This window comes from Caretta caretta, chromosome 20 (genome assembly GCF_965140235.1).
Source record: "Caretta caretta isolate rCarCar2 chromosome 20, rCarCar1.hap1, whole genome shotgun sequence".
Lineage (NCBI taxonomy): Eukaryota > Metazoa > Chordata > Testudines > Cheloniidae > Caretta > Caretta caretta.
Window position 1 is genome coordinate 22,904,986 of NC_134225.1, and position 18,575 is coordinate 22,923,560.

The window sequence follows — 18,575 nt, forward strand, 5'->3', positions numbered from 1 at the left end:
AATGCACTTTTCAGTCAAACTTCCCGTCACCGCTCCCATTTGATACTGGAAGGGGAAGTGACTCTTCTGAGGTGTCACAGATTGCAACAGAGCCCAGGACAGAACCCAGGAGTCCTGGCTTGCAGCACCCTCTGCTCTAACCACTAGACCGCTCTCCCCTCCCAGAGCTGGGCAGTCGTTCCAGCTGCCACGATACTTCTTGTTTTGCACCCACGTCACGTCCCACACAACTAGGGAGGCACTGCCCCCCGGCTCTGGGCTCCTGCTCTGGCTCCCCCGTCACTGGACCGTGATGGGCTGGGCCAGGGGCTCTCCTGCCTTGTGTGCCAGTTGATGTAACTCTGCCAGGGGGAGGACACTGGGGCTCCGCTACCATTGCTCCCTGGTGGCACCCTCTCCTTTCCCCTGGCTAAGCCTCCTGCACTCCTGTAGCCTGCAACAGGGACTGGAGAAGGTGCAAAGAACCCGTCCATATCCCCGAGATTCAGGCAGAGCTCTCCTCCCAACTGATCCATGTCGGGCTGCAGGGAGAAGGGGCTCAGAACTATTCAGGTTTTTCCGGAGCCTTTGCTGTGACTCTGGCTGGGAATCCAGCACGACCTTAGATGCTCCCCCACAACCCGTGCCCGGAGCCCAGCTCGGGGATGCTGGCCAGGTACCTTCCCCTTTTCTGCTGGGCCCCTAGGAGGCCGGGGAGCTGGTTTCCCAGCTACTGGCCTGGAGGTTCCTGCTGCAAGGGAGGGTGTCTGTCCTGGCTCAGATGCTGCTATAGGAACCTGTAAGGGGGGGCGCAGCAGGGGCCGCCCTGGCATTCGTGGGGTGGGGATCCAAGCTCCCAGGCCTGTCTCTGCTCCCAGGGCTGGCTGGGTCTCCGCAGAGATCTTTGCGCAATAGGTGACGCTGCAAGGGACGCTTTATCGGGCGGGCTGTCCCCGCGGCCTGGGCCCAGCCTCTGGGTGTGGCACGTAGTGACACAGCAACGGAAGGAAGGAAGCCAGGGTTTGGCAACGCTAGCTGGGTGCCTGTTGCCAGGCCAGGGTGGGGCAGCCCAGCCTCCAAGCTAGGAGAGGAGGAGAAAGGAGAGCTGGCTGCTGCCAGGAGCTTTAAAAAATAAAAGCAAAAGCCCAAGGCCCAGCTGGGGCTGTTTCACAACATCCCAGCCTGTGGCAAGTGCCAGAAGCCACAAGCAGCTGAGAGGAGATTACCAGAGACAGAGGCTTTTCCCAGCTGCAGCTCCTCAGCCCCCCCCCACCCCAGGCCCCTTTCTTCTGTCTTTGCTGCATCCCAGTGATGTAGTTCACTGTGGGGTGAACCCGAACGGTGCACCTCTCCCTCCAGCAGAGTGTGCCACAGACCCCAGGTGGCCTGGAGCAAGTAGCTTAGGTCCAAAAAAAAATCTCTCCGGGCCTCAGTTTCCCCGTACAATAGCTTTGCCCTACCTCCTGATTGTGGCACTCAGGTACTGCAGGGGTAAGAACCAGAGAACTACCTAAGATCCAGGGGTTTGCTAAGAGAAAAGGAGGCCTTGTGGCACCTTCGAGACCAGCAAATTTATTAGAGCATAAGCTTTCGTGGGCTGCAGCTCACTTCGGCGGATGCATGCAGTGGAAAATACAGTGGGGAGATTTTATATACACAGGGGCACCTGGGGCTGGGATGGCCGGGGGGCTGGGTTGGGACTGAGGGGCACCGGCAGAGCTGGGGGGGAGAGGGTGTCCTGGGGGGGGGTTCTGGTTGGGGATGTTTGATGGGGGGGGGGAGGACACTGTCTTCAGTGACAGCCCCAGGTTGCTGCGGTCCCTTTAAATGGGGGGGTGGGGTTGCAGGGGCGAGCGCCCCGCCCCCTTGGCCTGCCCACGTGGTCTCCCGACCCGGAAGTGCCCGGCGCCCACGTGGTGGGCGAGGAAGATGCCGGAGCCGGGGCTGAAAATCAACGCGGGCTTCGCGGCCCGCTACGGGCGCTACCGGCGGCGGGAGGAGCTGCGGCGGCGTGAGCCGGGGGCGGGGCCTAGCGAGGGGGCGGGGCCTGCTGGGGGGTCCCCCGACCCCAGCCTGGGGAACCCCCCACCCCCAGGGCGCCTTTCCCCACCAGGGACCTGTCCCTGCAGCGCCCCCCCATTGCATAACATCTGCCCCTGCAGCCCCCCCTTGTCCTGGGCTGCCCCCAAGCTCAGCGAATAGCCCCCTGCCCTGACCCAGAGACACCCCCCCCTCCTTCTATGGTCCTGGAGGAGGGAGTGGGGCGTGGCTGGGGGGGGTGCAAAGTTGGGGCGGGTGGGGCACCTGGAGGAGAGGGGAATAGGTACCTGCAGACCCCCCCCCCAGCTCCCCGCTAACCCCACTGCCTTTGACCACCCCAGTGCAGGATCGCTATGGGGCCGACGCGGGGGCCGGTGAGGAGTCCAGCTCGGAATCGGAGGAAAGTGGGGATGACGTGGTGAGCCTGGGATGGAGGCTGGGGGTCAGTGGGCCTGAGAATGCGGAGTGGCTTCAAAACAGGACTCCTGGGTTCTATCCCCAGCTCAGGGAGGGGAGGGAGGGCTTGTGGGTCAGAGCAGGAGGCTGGGAGCCAGGATTCCTCTTGGGTTCTGGCCCCGGCCCTGACACTGACTGGCTCTATGCCCTTAGGTGAGTGACTTTCCTTCTCAGTGCCTCAGTTTCCCCCTCTGTCCTTTGGGGATAACGCTGAGCTGCCCCTTGGTGCCTTGTGGGGTGGGGTCAGTGCTAGACACAGAGCCCCAGAGAAATGGTGGGGGTCGCTGTTGACTAACCCGCTGGCTCCGCAGGAGCTGGACCCCCTGGAAGACAGAGATTTCTATCGCACTCTGGCCCTGCTGAAAACCAAGGACCCCAGGATCTACGAGAAAGATGCCACCTTCTACAGCCAAGCAAGTAATGTCTCCCCGTCCCGTGTGTGCTGTGCAGTCTTCCCCTTCTCTCCCTGCCCCCAGTGGCTCCCCCCCATCAGAGCCGCAGCGTTGGCCTAACGGTGTGGTGCTGCCGGCAGGAAGTATCGTCCTAGGTGGGACCCGCTGGTCACAGTAACTTTTCCCCCTTTGCCCGGCTGTGCCGGGGGGAGCGCTGGAGCCAGAGGCACGGTCCTGGCTCCCATGGGCAGCTTGCCACCTTGCCATAGTAACCTAGGAGGGACACACCACATGGGATCCCCTTCCTGCCCCCCCCGGGTTAATTCCCAGCTGGGACCCCCTCCCCCACTGCCTGTACTCCATTCCCGAAGCCCCCACCCCCAAGGCCCATGGCTGGGGTCCCTGAGCCAGGAATGCTGGGCTGGGTCTGGATCCCTGATCTATGGGGACTCCCCTTCCCAGCCTGCAGGACACCCAAATTCCTGGCATGTGCGTCCAGCTACCTCCCCCTGACCGGAGCGCCTGGCTCCCCGCACTGAGCTGGGCTGTGGCTCTGTCCTCAGATTCCTTGTCAGAAAGCGGGAGGGAGGTGGCCCCGAAGAGGAAGGAGAAACCCATGTACCTGAAGGATTACGAGAGAAAGGTGATCCTGGAGAAGGAAGGGTAAGGAGCGGGGGCTGGGCTGGGCTGGGCCACAGAGGTCCCTGGAGGGGTGATTTCATAGAGTTTAAGGCTAGTTTAAGTGAGCAAGACCCACCAGCCACGCATCTTAGATGGAGGATGCTTTGTCCCAGCTCAGAGCCCTGATTTGCACTGACTGGTATCTCATCTCTAGCCGAGGCCAATCTCTGATGCTTTAGAGGCAGGCGGGGCGGAAAAGACCCAACCCAGAATATATCTGGCCTATTGTGCACTGGGGAAAACATCCCTTCCTGACCCCTGCAAGTGACTGGCTGAGGCCCTGAAGCCTGCGATTGGATTATAGCCATTGGCTTAATGCGGCACTTCAGGTGTTAGGTGTATGCTGAGGACAATGCGGAAGAAGGGTTGACCTCCCTCTGGAGCCCACCGGCCAAAGGCTCAGGCCTGGTTGCCCTGTCGCTGAAAGGGCAGTGCAGCGTTTGAGCGGTCCTGCTCTGGCAGGCAGCTGTGGGTCTATGGCAGTGTTGATGTAGCCGGAATTGGGTGCCTGGCTCCTCTCCTGATGGCGGCTGACGTGGCGCAGGGGCTGCGTAAAGGCTGAAGCGGACAAATAACCAATTTTTTCCTCTTCCAGCAAATACGAGGAGGATGAGGAGGACGAGGAAGCAGCAGCTGAAAGACAGAAGGTGGGGAGTGGCTTGGAAAGGGCCTTCTCGGGGTGGGAGGGGCTGTATCTCTGCCCAGAGAGAGGGGGGAGGAGGTGCCAGGGAAGCCTTCCCCACTACAGAGCCTGTTCTTCCTCCTTAAACCCCACCTGTGGTATCAATGGGACATAGGATTCTCCTCTTCCTGCCCCATGCTGTTGCAGCATAGCTGCTGAAAGACTGCTGGCCCCCACCCCAGAGGTGGCCGCATCTCAGCCCTGGGGGAGGGATCCCTGTATAAACAGCCTCCATGCCCCACCCCAGAGGTGGCCACATCTCAGGGCTGGGGTCTGGAGACCGGTGCCAAGTTTAACCCTCTGTTTCCTTTGCTGTGCAGAGAGCTGCCTCCCAGAGCTATGTTGAGGAGCAGAAGCGAATCAAGGAGAGGTGAGGGGGAGGATGGGGTGTGGGGCACAGAGGGGGGTGTGTGGGTGACCAGGCTGAGTCCCTACGGGGACCCACCAGACGCAGGGCCCCCAAAGGGGTAGGTGTGCTCGGGGCAGCTGGTGCTCAGCACTCCAGCCAGGCAGGTCGATGGGGGGGTCCCGTGGCTTCGAACCCCAGTGTCTGCTGCTAATCCTGAGGCGTCCCCGTCCCGACAGCTTCCGGCCATTCGTGGCAGACAGCGATGGGGAGGAGAGCGCGGGGGAGGGCGGCTCGGCCCTGCTGCAGAAACGGATCAAGAGCACGGAGGAGACGGTGGGTGACAGGCGGCGGGGGGGGGAGGGGGGGTTGCTCTGGGTCCCTGGGCTCAGCCAGGGGAGCTCTGGGCAGAGACGGTTCCTGTGCCGGGACGGGGTTTGGTGGGGTCAAGGTGGCTGGGCTCGGGGGATGCGGTTCTGGGGGCTGGCTCCCTTAGGTGGGCATCACGGCATGGCACCTCCTGCTGGGCTGGCTGGATTCGGGGGGGCTGACGGGGTCTCTGCTTATCTCCACCCCAGGCGCGCGAGCAGGAGGGCTATGTCAGCTGGCTCAAAGGGCAGGATTTCCCCCCGGACCAGCAGCTCGAGGACCTGGTAAGCCGGCGCCCGCTCTCCCCCGGCCAGGTGCTGTTGGAGCCCCCAACCCCGGGGCAGGGCTGTGGTGCTGGGCCAGCGTCCCATGTGACCTGCCCCTGGCTGCCTGGGCTGGCTGCGGCTGGTGCGAGTAGGATGCCTGTGCCCCCGGCAGAGACCCCCACAAGCGCCCCCTTCTGGCCACTGAATAGGGTCTACAGCCAATTTAAAACCCAAATCGTGTCCACCAGCCCCTGGCCCATTGCTCGGCCCCTTGCCCAGGGTCCAGGCACTCCGGCGTCTCCCCTCTGGAGAGTCCATCCTCAGCCCGCAGGCAGGAGGCACCTGCTGGTCCCTGCCGGGCGTCGGACCCTCGGGGCTCTGTTCTGCTCTCTCCCCTGCTCACCACTGAGCTCTCACCCACCCAGCCAAGCCCACTAACCCTCCCGCCCCCAGCTGAGCAATCTCCTGGAGCTGCTGAGCCCCACGCCTTTCCGGGGCCAGCTGGCCTGTGACAGCCGCAGCGTGAGCCAGCCCAGCCTTCGATCTGCTCCTTCCCGCCCCCATCTCCCTGCAGCTCTGGCTCAGCCCAGGGGCCTGTCTAGCCTGGGATCCCGCCTCTGATGGGAGTGGCACCAGCTGCTTCAGAGGTAGGAGCAGGAGGCAGAATGGGATCGCCTGCCCTGGGAGAAGTCCCTCCTGACCCATGTGAGTTAGAGGGTTGGGGTCCTGCCCCAAAGCGGGAGGGGGTCCAAAACCCCTCTCCCAACTCTGTTACTCTAACCCTGGCTGCTCCTGTTTCCCGTATCGATGCCCTGGCATCAGTCGCCACCTTGTGGCAGTGAGTTCCGCCGTCTTCTCTCCGCCAGGCCCCGCTGAAGGAGTATTGGAGCAACCCCGCGCTGGACCCCGGGGAGCGCTTCCTACGCGACTACATCCTGAGCAAGGGCTACAGGGAGGAGGACGAGGAGGAGGAGGGAAGGCAAGTGTAGTGGGCGCACCTGGGGACGCTTTCTTGCCCGCTGCCTTTCCCTGCCCCTTGGGGCTGGCTGGATGAAGGGATCCCCTGACCCCAGGAGCCAGATCACGAGTGGGCCATGTTTTATTGGGTGGGGGTGGGGGGGGTCTCTAACTTGGGGGGCCTGGCCTGACTCTCGGGGCTGGTGCCCTGCAGAGCCCAGTGGGGGTTGGGCCCCCAGCGTCATGGCTCCGCCCCAGCTGCTGCCTGGACATGTGCTCTTGGATCTCCTGGAGACCGGCCTCCCGCCCCATTGGCCAGTCTGGGGTGGGTGTGGCCACCCCAGCCAATCAGAGCAGGAACTGGGGGGGGAGCGCGGGGGGGTTATTGCTCCTGTAAGAGGAGAAACCACTCGGGTTCCGCTGCTGTGGGGCAGTGGGGGGGCAGCCGTGGGGGTGGGGGGCTTCCTGGGGATAGCAGGCGGGGGTGAAAACATAGTCTGTGAGCAGAGCTCCCTATAGACACCCCCCAGAGGGGATGGCTAGCTCCTGGAGGGGCACGTGTTGAAATCAACTTGGGGGGCAAGCATGCAGTGCCTCCGAGTGGGGGTGACGGCTGTCAGCAGGGGACACTTGTCCTTGGCCTGGGGAGGTGGAAACATAAGGCAAAGGCCTGGGGAGGGCTAGAGCAGTGGGGAGGAATGGTGCGGGGAGCCTGGGCTGGGGCCCCCAAATTAAACACCACCCCCGTCCTCGGTGGTGCAGGTGAATGCTGCTGGCTCTTAGCTCAGCCCTTTAGATCCCGTGGTCGTGGGTTCCATCCCCGGCGCCGACGACCCACCCAGGGTGTCACGTCACCCCTAGGAGAGGTTCTAGGGTGGGTTTAGCTCCTGGAGACACCCCCCCCCACGGCCTTGTTGGCTTTCCCCAGGGAGCCTGGGGCCGTGTCCCCCCTGCGGCTGGAGGACTCCTCGGACGAGGGGGAGCTCTTCCTCAAGAAGCAGGAGGAGTTTGAGCGCAAGTTCAACTTCCGCTTTGAGGAGCCTGATGCACAGCTGGTAAGGGATACCCCCGGGCGCCGTGTCCCCCCTGGGCGCTGTCTCCCCCTGCCCCTCCCCCCTCAAGCGCTATGTCCCTCCCCAGGCACCATGCTCCTCCCCCGGGGAGGGGGAGTGACTCTGGAGCCAGTGCAGCTGGGTGGGGCACGATAGGGTCCCAGGATAGGGGAGCTGGGAGACCCCAACACAATGCAGCCCCAGTCCCCCTGGCTGGAGTGAGGCCTGGGGGCTGCAGTGCAGGGTGTCCCCCATGCTGTGGGTGGGGGTGTTCAGGCTGTGGGTGCAGGACACCAGGGGCCCTGGAGTCTCGCCTGTGTGTGGGGAGGGGGGGGGTCTGGCAGTAACGCGGATCCCGTGTCGTCGTCCCATCTCCCACCCCCACCCCGCCCAGGTGAGGACTTATCCCCGGACCATCGCCAGCTCGGTGCGCAGGAAGGACGAACGGCGCAAGGAGAAGCGCGAGGAGATCAGGGAGAGGAAGAGGAAGGTGAGAGATGATCACAGCGTGAAGGGGGCTGGGGGGTCTCCACCCCCTGGAGGTTGTGGGGCAGCCTGAGTCGTGGAGCTGAGTGAATAATGGGGGGAGAGAGCAGGGGGCCCGGACGCTTGGGTTCTATCCCCAGCTCTGGGAGGGGAGTGGGGTCTAGTGGTTAGAACGGGGGGGGCTGAGAGCCAGGACGCCTGGGTTCTCTCCCTGCTCTTGTCTTGGGTTGGTCTTGGGGGCTGGTGCTATCAGACAGGGAGTCTCTCACGGGTTAGGAGCCCCCCCCGCCCCATCTCTCTGGGTTGCATGGACCCCCTGGCGGGCGCGGGGGAGGCATGAGCAAGTGAGGGGAGCCCATTCCATAATAACCCCAAGTCCCTCCCCACAGGAGAAGGCCCGGAAGCAGGAGGAGTTGAAGCAGCTGAAGAACCTGAAGCGCCAGGAGATCCTGGCCAAGCTGGAGAAGCTGCGGGAGGCGACGGGCAACGCGACCGTCGGCTTCGGGGAGCAGGAGCTGGAGGGGGCCTTCGACCCGGCCGAACACGACCGGCTCATGCAGGCGAGAGCCCCCCGCACACCTGCCCTCGCCCGGGGGACAGGGACCTGCCCACCTCGCCCTGGGGGGCCTGGCGCCTCCTGGCCTGCAGCACAAACACCCCCACCCCGAAATGGGGCCTGAGTGCCTCCCGGCCTGCGGTACAGACCTTGCCAACCCGGCACCTCTTGGCTGGCCTGCAGACACCTCCCCACTCTCCCCATGAGGCCCTCGCCTCTCCTGACTCTGACACACCCCTCTGGGCTCCAAGGGGTTAATGTCCGCGCCAAGCCCAGCTGGCTCCCAGCTGGCCCGGGGCCCATGTCCCTGGCCTGGCCTGGCCTGGCTCCTCTGTGGGTCAGCGGGATGGCACCAGGCAGCATCCCCAGTGGCAGGGCGGTCCCCTCCGTTCCGGGGCCGGAGATGCAGCCCTGCATGGGGCTGGGATGGGCCCAGGGTGTTCGTGGGGACCAGCCTTGGGACAGAGGAGCCCTCCCTTGTCCTGTCCCACTGGGCACAGCCCCTCCCCAGGCTGGGACCCCCTGCCCGGGGGGGAAATCCTGCCCCAGTCAACCCAGCTGCTCACTCAGCTCCTTCTCCTTTTCCCACCCCACAGAAGTTCTTCGGGGCCAAGTATTACGGGGAAGGGGAGGAGGAGAAGCCGCAGTTCGAGGAGGAGGAGGGCGTGGATGGTAGGTGGATGGGGGAGGGCAGGGGGGCAGGGCGTGTGCGGGGAGGACAATGGGGGGGCACCATCCAGGACACACTGGGCCCTATGATGTCTGGGTCCCGTCCCCACCCTGCTCAGACTAGCTGGGCAGGTCACTTCTCTCCTCACCCCCATGCTGCAGGGAGGTGGTCTGATTTGCATATTTACATATGCAAATGATTCACTGTCTGGGAGGGGTGCGTGAGTTTGAGGGGCTGGTTCTGTGGGAGCTGTCGCGGCACAACGCAGACGCCACTCGGAGCCCGCCTGGGCTGGCTCCATAGCGGCCCCACACTGCAAACGGCGGGGGGCAGCAAGGGGACATTGAATCTGAACTTCCCGTCCCCAACCCTGCGGGCAGTGCTGTTAAAATCAGCTGCCACGCCCCAGCCCAGAGGTGGCTGCCACTCAGTGGTTGTGGGGGGGGAGCAGTAGGAGTACGATTCTGCTCCAAAGAAACCGTCTCTTTCCCCTTTGGATCCAGATGGCTGGAACTGGGACAACTGGACTGGCCGGGACGCAGAGGGAGGCGAGTGGCCGGAGGAAGAGGGGAGCTATGAGCCACACTGCGAGGACCCCAACTTCATTGTACGTCCCTGGGGTAGAGGGAATTTGCCAGCTGGTGCTGAGACCCCGCTGAACTCATGACACTGTTGGCAGTGCCGGGTGACTCCAGCAGAGAGCATGCCCCAGTGGGGTGGTGCCAGCAGGGCATGTTCGGGGGCACCCCACTTGGGGATCGGGGCCCGTGGCGCTGGGTGGTAATGGGGGGAGGGTGTATCCCTGAGCCAAGCGTGACGGGTGCCGCCGGGGCGGTTCTGTCCCCCCAGATGGACGCGGATTACGACCCCCACGTGCGGCCAGGCCCCCCCCGGAAGCGGCAGAAGGAGCCTCCGACGTTGCTGGGGAAGAGGAAGCTCAAGACACGGTTCACGGAGGCCATGGAGCGGGAGAAGCCCCCGTTCGACCCTGGTAAGGGGGTTGGGGGGGGTTCTGCCTGGAGCTTTCTCCAGCGCAGGTGTCCTGGGGTGTCAGGCTCCTTGGGCCCAGCAGCCGTCCTGCCCCCTTCCCACCCCACCAGGAGCCACGTGCTGCCAGGTATCCAGCCCCCTCCCTGGGTGTCCCCACGATGGCTCTCTGCAGCTCTGCCCAGGCTGGCAGGCTCCGCACTTGGGGTGCCCCCCGCTGGCTAAGACATGGCTGCGTTGGATCAGGCTCCCTCCTGCCCCCCGGTGCCCTCCCTGGTATGCCCCAAGGGCACCCTGTAGCCGGGGGGCCCAGCCCCCGGCTCCCTCTGGGTCTGCCTCAGGGCCCTCCGCAGCTGAGAGGGGGAACTGATGGGGGATCACCTGTGGGAGGGGGCTGTACTGGGGGTGCTGCCTTGGGCTGGGAGGGGGTTGCTGGACCAGGGAGCTCCTGAAGCCGCCCCCATCCCAGGGCTGTGCTGAGCCCCACCATTTCCCCCCCAGAGGTGGGCTCCTTCGAGCAGTACCTGGACGAGTATTACCGGCTGGACTATGAGGACGTGATCGGCGACCTGCCCTGCCGCTTCAAGTACCGCACCGTGATGCCCTGCGACTTCGGCCTCAGCACCGATGAGGTACCCGCCTGCCGCCCCTTCCCTGCCCAGCACCCATCCCTGTGCTCTGCCGGCCTCCGCAGAGTTCTGGGCCTAGCCCGGCTTTCTGTCCCAGCTCCAGGAGGCGAGTGGGGTCTAGTGGTCAGAGCAGGGGGCTGGGAACCAGGACTCCTGGGTTCTCTCCCTAGCTCTGCCCCAACTCTCTGACTTGAGGGGATCAATCCTGTCCCTTCTCTGTGCCTCAGTTTCCCCCTCTGGATCCCCGGCTCCTGGGGGGTCTCCTCCCCCACAGTGGATTCCTGCTCCTCACAGGCCATGAACCCTCCCCCACTTTGCTCTCGTCCCCCGTCAGATCCTGGCCGCTGATGACAAGGAGCTAAACCGCTGGTGCTCATTGCGCAAGACCTGCATGTACAGGTGAGGGGCTGGGAGGCTGGCCCTCCTCTGTGGCGCTTGGAGGTGGGGGATGGGACGGCAGCAGATGGGTCCTTGGGCCCCAGGGAGCTTCATACCAGGACTTTGATTTGCTCAGAAACCACATGCAGGGCGAGATTCCCACAGCCCTGTGGAACAGGACTCCTGGGTTCTATCCCTGGCTCTGGGAGGGGAGTGAGGTGTGGAGGTTAGAGCTGGGGTGGAGGGGAGGGCTCAGAGTCAGGAAACCTGGTTTCTGTGTGTGCCTCAGTTTCCCTATCTGGTGCTCTGCCGTAGCATTGCCAGATTACAGTCCAGGCCCCGTTCACACGTGGCCAGGGTGATTCTCCCATTTCCCAGCTCTCTGGCTCTCAGCCGTTCTCCAATTAGAGGCCTTGGAATGTGACCCCCGGGTCCCCCTTTGTGGGTCAGGATCTGAGCCCTCCTGCCCCGCGTCTCCCCGCAGGTCGGAGAAGGAGGAGCTCCAGGACAAGGCTGCCTACACCCGCAAGGCCCAGAACACCAGCAAGAAGCAGCAGATCCTCAAGTCCCTCTCCGCTGCGTACGTACCCTGGGCCTGGGCTCCAGCAGGGGGCGCCAGCGCTGGGTCCCCGGTGCCGTGCGATTTGAACCCTCACCCCCTGCATGGGAGCTCGTCTCGAACCATATTTTTTTGGCTGGGAATTTCCTTGGTTTTTAGGAGTCCCAGGGGGCTGCTGGATGGGCCCCCCCAGCTGCTGCACATTCTATGGGGCTCCAGGGGGCTGGTAGCACGGGCGGGGTGGGCCCCTGGCAGGGAGTCTTAAAGGCACTGGGGTTACAGAACTGAGGCCACTCTGCGGACAGCATGTTCCCTCCTCTCCCCGCAGCTGATTGGGCCTGTTGGTCAGTGCCCCCGGTCCCATGCTGTCCCCAGAGAAGCAGGCTGGGCAGGTGGGGGGCAGTGCTCCTGAGCCCGTCACCCTCATATAAAGGAAATGCTGTGTTCACGTGGGGCACAGTGGGTCGGTGGAACTCCCTGCTCCATGATCCCAGGGAGGCCAAGAGCTGGGCAGCTTGAAAAGTTTGGGCGCTTGTATGGACAGCGTGAACGGCTTTGGGGCAGGAGCCCTGACCTCTGCCTGGTGGGAGGGGATCCTATTTCTGCTGCTTCCTGCAGGGCGTCTTGCACCTTCCACTGGCACGGCCCCTGCTGCAGACTGGATGCCAGGCTAGATGGGCCCCCGGGCTGGCGATGCCTGTGCTCTTGGGGCCGCAGGCCTTGCAGGGGGTGGGTGGCTCTGGCATGGCAGGGCTGAGTTCGCACAATGCCCTGGGCTGGGGAACCCCCGCTTTTCACACGGCCCCTCTCCTTGCCCTGCAGCGCGGAGGAGGCCGGCGAGGACGAGCCGCGGCCCAAGCTGGGGAAGAAACCCCAGGACAAGGTGAAGCGGCGGCAGCTGGAGCAGGAGCCGCACGGCGCCGGGCTAACCGCGCGCCCAGAGGCCGAGGGGCCCTCGGTGCCCACGGCAGGGGCCCTCAGCCCCACCCTGTCCCCTGCTGGGCAGCCCGGGGGCCTGGCGGGGAAGGCCTCCCCTGGGCCCCAGGCAGGGCCGCGGCGGGGCCGGCGGGGGCGGCTGCTGGGCGCCAGGGTGCGGGTGGGCGGGCGGGAGTTCAGCGGGCAGAGGCTCCGGGCCTACGGGCTCAACCCGGGGCGCCTGCAGTGGCGCCAGCTCCACCGTCACCAGAGGAAGCAGCTGGCGCGCCAGACTCAGCGGGCCAAGGCGCCCGGACGCCAGGGTCCCATGGGAAAAGCCGCCCGGGCCTGAGCACGGAGAGAGCCGGGGGCTCGCGTGGCTGGGTGCCGTCGCCTGGCAGCTGGGGGAGAGGGGCCCCAGGCCTGCCCTGGAACTGAGTGTGGGGGGCAACTCTCGCCCCTCCCCAGCAGCTGGGGTCACTGTCTCTACCCCTTCCTGCTACCAGGAGTGGGCTTGACGCCTGGTCTGGCTCCGTGCCTCAGTTTCCCCTGCTGGAGCAGGTGCACGGCAGGGTGGGGCTCAGTGTTTGGTGGCAGAGAGTGGAGCAGAGCCTGTTTCTCCCTCAGCGCCGCTGGGCCTTGTTCCCTTTTTTACACGGATTCTGAAATAAACCTCGGTCCAGTGCTCTGACTCCCTGAGTGCAGCTTTCATCTTGGGGCGGCCGCTGCCTGTCCTGCCAGGGCCAGCTGTGGCTCCCCCTGGCCGGCCGGCCTCCCCCAGAGTCCGGGGGACACATTGAAACTCTGCTGCTTAAACTGAGGGGAGCTAGCCTGCGGGGAGGCAAACCCTCCCCTGGTTTCCCACGGGGGGAGATGCTGGCTGCACAGGGCTGTCCGCTCCTCGGGCCACGGGGATTGGCGTTGTGGAGGGTTAGGCTGTGGGGCCGGGTTGGGTGAGCGCCATCCCTGGGGCTGACCCCCCCCCCCCCCCCCCACCAGACCAGGAGCTGCCTTTGCTTTAACCCAGGGACTTAGCCCTGGCAGCTGGTGTCCTCGGGGGAACCTGCTAATGCCCTGTGGAGCCGAGTCTCCTACCTGCCCTAATCGGGCCCTGATGCAAAATTGCCTCTCGGGGGGAGCAGAAAGGCCCCAGGGTGGGGGTAGATCCTGCTTTTCCCCAGCTCCCTTCAGGGGCACAGGGAGTCCTGGGCGGTGGGGCGGGGCCCTGAGGCGCTGTTACACAAATTAGCCCCCAGGGCTGGGCCGGCCCTTGGTCCTGCACTGTCAGCCTGGCTGCCCCAGGCAGGGCCTGGCTCTGGTCTGGGTTTGGGCAGCCCCTGGGACCGCCTGTGGCTCCTATCTGCTGGTCCCATACTCCCCCGCAGGGCCCAGGCCCGCTGCTGCGGCTCAGCCCCTGGGGCACAGCGGGGCAGGCTGGGCCTGGCTAGGGCCCCTACTGCTCTGGGGCCCAGCTGCCCTGTCCCTACCAGCGCTGGCTGGGGGGAGGGGGCTGTGCAAGGCTGATAGTGCTGGCCCAGGTGTCCAAGGCTGGAGCTGGGCCCTGCCGTGCCTCTCAGGGGCTGGGCCCGTCGCTCGTCCCCCTCCGGGCTGCAGCTAAGCCGCCTTAGCAAGGTGATGCGAGGCAGCCCTTGGATTTCCGAGCGATTTAAGAGGCCGTGGCAGGCGCTGGTAGCCCCAGGCTGGGCACAGAGCAGCAGGAGCGGGAGGAGATGGCCCTGGCTCGCTGGTGCCACTCGGCTGGGCCATGGCGGTGCCGTGCGCTGCTGCTGGCAGGACTCCTGCTGCTGCTCCTCCGGCAGGCGGCCAAGCGGTGAGTAGCTGGCACCTGTGGGGTGCGTCGGGGGAGCTTCAGCAAACTGGGGGGGCAGGGAAGCCTGCAGGGGCTGAATGTGGCTGTTGGCAGGAGCAGCTGTGGGTGCTGGGCCATGGCTACCCTGTAATTCAGTGCCCAGCTCTTGCCATGGGCGAAGGCTCATAGTGGGCAGGCTGGGATGAGACCCCCCCCCAAAAAAACAAAAAAACCGCAGTGCTGGTTTGGGGCCAAGGGCTTGCTCATTCTCCCCAATGGCCACACACCTCAGCAAGCAAAGCAAGGGGGCTGCTGCTGCTGTTTCAGGAGCCCCTCCTGGACCAGGCTGCCATTGTGCCAGGTGCTGTACATGTGGGTGTATTACAGTCGTGTCCAGGGGCACCCACATTGTGCCAGGCACTGTACATGGGGGTGTATTACAGTAGTGCCCTGGCACACCCCCATGGTGCCAGGCAGTCACAAACCCAGAACAGGCCAGGCCTCATAGATATTAAGGTCAGAAGGGACCATTATGATCATCTAGTCTGACCTGCACAACGCAGGCCACAGAATCTCAGCCACCCACTCCTGCAATAAACCTCTCACCTATGTCTGAGCTATTGAAGTCCTCAAACCACGGTTTAAAGACTTTGAGGTACAGAGAATCCTCCAGCAAGTGACCTGTGCCCCATGCTACAGAGGAAGGCGAAAAACCTCCAGGGCCTCTTCCAATCTGCCCTGGAGGAAAATTCCTTTCTGACTCCAAATATGGCGATCAGCTGAACCCTGAGCATGTGGGCAAGATTCACCAGCCAGATACCCAGGAAAGAATTCTCTGTAGTAACTCAGATCCTATCCCTCTACATCCCATCATAGGCCATTGGGCCTATTTACCATGAATAATTAACATGATTTTGTCAATTAATTGATCTTTATCTCATCATACCATCTCGTCCATAAACTTACCGAGTTTAATCTTGAAGCAAGATAGGTCTTTTGTACCCACTGCTTCCCTTGGAAGGCTGTTCACTCCTCTGAGGGTTAGAAACCTTCCTCTAATTTCAAGTCTAAACTTCCTGGTGGCCAGTTTATATCCATTTGTTCTTGTGTCCACATTGGTACTGAGCTTAAATAATTCCTCTCCCTCTCTGATATATTTATAGAGAGCAATCATATCTCCCCTCAGCCTTCTTTTGGTTAGGCTAAACAAGCCAAGCTCCTCGAGTCTCCTTTCATAAGACAGGTTTTCCATTTGTCGGATCATCCTAGTAGCTCTTCTCTGTACCTGTTCCAGTTTGAATTCATCCTTCTTACACATGGGAGACCAGAACTGCACACAGTGTTCCAGGTGAGGTCTCACCAAGGCCTTGTATAACGGTACTAACACCTCCTTATCTCTACTGGAAATACCTCGCCTGATGCATCTCAAGGCCGCATTAGCTTTTTTCCCGGCCATATTGCATTGGCGGCTCATAGTCATCCTGTGGTCAACCAATACTCCAAGGTCCTTCTCCTCCTCCGTTACTTCTAATTGCTGCGTCCCCAGCTTATAACTAAAATTCTTGTTATTAATCCCTAAATGCATGACCTTACACTTCTCCCTATTAAATTTCATTCTATTACTATTACTCCAGTTTACAAGGTCATCCAGATCTTCCTGTAGGATATCCCGGTCCTTCTCTGAATTGGCAATACGTCCCGGCTTTGTGTCATCCACAAACTTTATTAGCACACTCCCACTTTTTGTGCCGAGGTCAGTAATAAAAAGATTAAATAAGATTGGTCCCAAACCCGATCCCTGAGAAACTCCACGGGTAACCTCCCTCCAGTCTGACGGTTCACCTTTCAGTATCACCCACTGTAGCCTCGACACACTCCCTGGCATTTAGTGGCTGCTGGGGCAGTTCTCCCAGGCAGGGTTTTCACAGGAAACAGCCAAGGGCTGGGGCACCCTCCCTGCCATGGGAGGGCCAGGCCCTGAGCCCCCCAGCAGCTGGCTGGGCCCCAGGCTGAGGGCAGCAAAGCCTACCACCACCATGCTAACAAGTGGTGCAGGCTGGGGGGTAAGCACCAAGTGCCCCCGCTCTGGCCTCGCCAGCATGGCCTTGCACACAGGGCCTTGAGGCCAGCCACTAGTGACACAGGACCGCTGGGCAGAGGATAGGGGTGCGGGAGGTTTACGAGGGAGCAGCACAACCAGGGCCCCAGGCTGGCACTCAGGACACCTGGGTTCTATTCTCAGGGCTGCAGGCTGAGTCCCCTCCCCCGCCTGGCCCTTTCTCCCATCCTGTCCACCAGTCGATTCAGACTCAGCTCCATGGGGCTGGACCTGGCTGTGCAGCACCTGGGGGCCCTGCTCCAGCAGTGAGGGCCTCTAACCCACCCCCTCTCTCCCACCACAGGGAGGTGGGTAGAACCAGCCCCCCTGAGATGCTGCGGGGGAAGAGCTCTGGCCGCCCTCCCCCCAGCGTGGTGTTCGTGAAGACCCACAAGACGGGCAGCAGCACCCTGCAGAACATCCTCTTCCGCCTGGGCGAGCGGCATAACCTCACCGTGGCCTTCCCCCGCTACACCTACCAGTTCGCCTACCCCCAGCGCTTTGCTGCCGCCTTCGTGGAGCCGCTGCCGCCGGGTGCCACCCGCTACAACCTGCTGCTCAGCCACCTGCGGCTGGCAGCCAGCGAGCTGCGCCGGGTCATGCCCCCGGACAGCCTCTACCTTACCATCCTGCGTGACCCCGTCCGCACCTTCCAGTCCGTCTTTGCCTACTACCGCAGCACCGTACCCGCCTTCCGGCCCCTCGCCAACCACACCCAGCCCCTGGCTGCCTTCCTGCAGGCCCCAGCGCAGTACTATGACCTGGCCGACACGGGCAACGGGCTGGCCAGGAACCCCATGGCCTTTGACCTGGGGCTGGAGGCCGGCGGCGACGAAGGGGGCAGCCGGTGGGACCGGGAGCTGGAGCAGCTGAACCGGACCTTCCACCTGGTGCTCATCGCCGAGCACTTCGACGAGTCCCTGCTGTTGGCGCGGGAGCTGCTGGGGCTGCGGCTGGAGGAGCTGGCCTACGTGCGGCTCAACGCCCGCCAGGGGGCCGTGGACGAGGCGTTGGCCCCGGGGCTGGCGCGGCAGATCCGGGCGTGGAACTGGCTGGATGTACGGCTCTACCGGTATTTCCAGGCCGTGCTGTGGCAGCGGGTGGAAAGTTACGGCTATACACGCATGAAGGGCGAGCTGGATGCCCTGCGCTCGCTGCTGCGGGAGACCCGGGAGACCTGCCTGGCCGGGGAGGCCGTGGGGCCCGAGGAGACAGCAGACGAGCTGCGGCCCTGGCAGCCTGACACTGCTGCCATCCTGGGCTACAACCTGCGGCCCAGCCTCCCACCGGCTCAGCACGCCAGCTGCTATCGCCTGGTGCTGCCGGAGCTGCGGTATCACGCCCACCTTTACTACCGCCAGTACGGCAGGGAGATGTGCTCCCTGCCCTGTGGCTAGTGGGGCACAGGCCAGGGGGCTTTGATAACCCACCCGTGGGGCCCAGAGCAGCAGCCCAGCCCCACTCTGAGCCACAGCCCGCGAGCAGAGCAGGAGGCAGGAGCTGGGTTTTCTTCGCTGCTTTGTCGCTGCCCACTTCCCGCTCCGGGCCTGTGACTCCCCACCCTTCGCCTAGCTAGAGGGTGAGCCCTTCAGGGCAGCGCTCGGGACTGCAAGCTCAGTGTGGGTAGCGCCCAGCCCCACCCCTCTCCCCTGCCCCTGGGGGCCGAGCAGCCGGGAGCCCCGCTCTTAGCCGGATCCACAGGGCGCTGCTGTAGCAGAGGCTGGAGAAGCTGGAAGTGGCCCTGATACACCCTATGTCACCCGCACTTTCTCCTTCCAGCAGGACTTTCCCCAAGAGGCCCAAGGAGCGCCTGACTTGGGGGGGGAAGCATCCCCGCACACTGTGTCCTGAGCTGGGGCCACCCACAATAAATAAACCAGGTCCATTCAAAACCAGCTGCCGTGGCTCATGTTCTGACACCGCTGCAGGAAGAGCCTGCTCCATTGGGCTGCCCTGGGCTAGGGGGGAATGGGTCAGCTGCCCCAGAGGGGTGCTCGGGGGGGGGGGGTAAGGAGAGTTCCCTTTCTTAGGGGGTTTCCAGAGCCACCCCTCACGACACACGTTGCACATAGCTGGTTTGAGTCTCGTCCTAAAGCCCTCTCAGCCTGCCGCCACCCCATAAGCCATGGGGCCCCTGGCTCCAGCTTTCCTCTGTGCCAGGGCTGGATTAGGGCAGTGGAGGGGCTGCCTGGTGCCCCCACAGTAGCCCTGTGGCTCTACTGCCGGGACAGCCCTGGGGGAAGGGCCTAGCCCCTCACATTTGCTAG

At 63.5% G+C, this 18,575-nt stretch overlaps 2 protein-coding genes across 2 annotated transcripts; both read left to right on the forward strand.

The window, feature by feature from the left end:
• Nucleotides 1–1,846: 1,846 nt before the first annotated feature.
• On the forward strand, nt 1,847–13,091 carry KRI1 (KRI1 homolog). The gene is made up of 19 exons (XM_048831441.2): nt 1,847–1,990; nt 2,361–2,437; nt 2,787–2,892; nt 3,431–3,530; nt 4,144–4,195; nt 4,551–4,600; nt 4,816–4,912; nt 5,155–5,229; nt 6,078–6,194; nt 7,101–7,223; nt 7,615–7,710; nt 8,096–8,266; nt 8,859–8,934; nt 9,436–9,539; nt 9,782–9,923; nt 10,421–10,551; nt 10,883–10,947; nt 11,411–11,506; nt 12,308–13,091. The coding sequence occupies exons 1-19, from the start codon at nt 1,909–1,911 to the stop codon at nt 12,750–12,752; spliced, it is 2,205 nt and encodes a 734-aa protein (XP_048687398.2). The 5' UTR covers nt 1,847–1,908; the 3' UTR covers nt 12,753–13,091.
• A 2,323-nt stretch (nt 13,092–15,414) lies between these two features.
• On the forward strand, nt 15,415–18,200 carry LOC125627405 (galactosylceramide sulfotransferase-like). The gene is made up of 3 exons (XM_048831492.2): nt 15,415–15,558; nt 15,845–15,963; nt 16,613–18,200. Exon 3 carries the CDS (start codon nt 16,641–16,643, stop codon nt 17,703–17,705), a length of 1,065 nt encoding a protein of 354 aa, XP_048687449.2. The 5' UTR covers nt 15,415–15,558; nt 15,845–15,963; nt 16,613–16,640; the 3' UTR covers nt 17,706–18,200.
• The last annotated feature ends 375 nt before the right edge of the window (nt 18,201–18,575 follow it).

Bases quoted from the DNA above. Each gene is read 5' to 3' on its own strand.
- KRI1 (XM_048831441.2), top strand. From the start codon at position 1,909: ATGCCGGAGCCGGGGCTGAAAATCAACGCGGGCTTCGCGGCCCGCTAC. The intron at 7,224-7,614 runs GTAAGGGATACC...CACCCCGCCCAG, and splicing joins AGGAGCCTGATGCACAGCTG to GTGAGGACTTATCCCCGGAC. The intron at 7,711-8,095 runs GTGAGAGATGAT...CCCTCCCCACAG, and splicing joins TCAGGGAGAGGAAGAGGAAG to GAGAAGGCCCGGAAGCAGGA.
- LOC125627405 (XM_048831492.2), top strand. From the start codon at position 16,641: ATGCTGCGGGGGAAGAGCTCTGGCCGCCCTCCCCCCAGCGTGGTGTTC.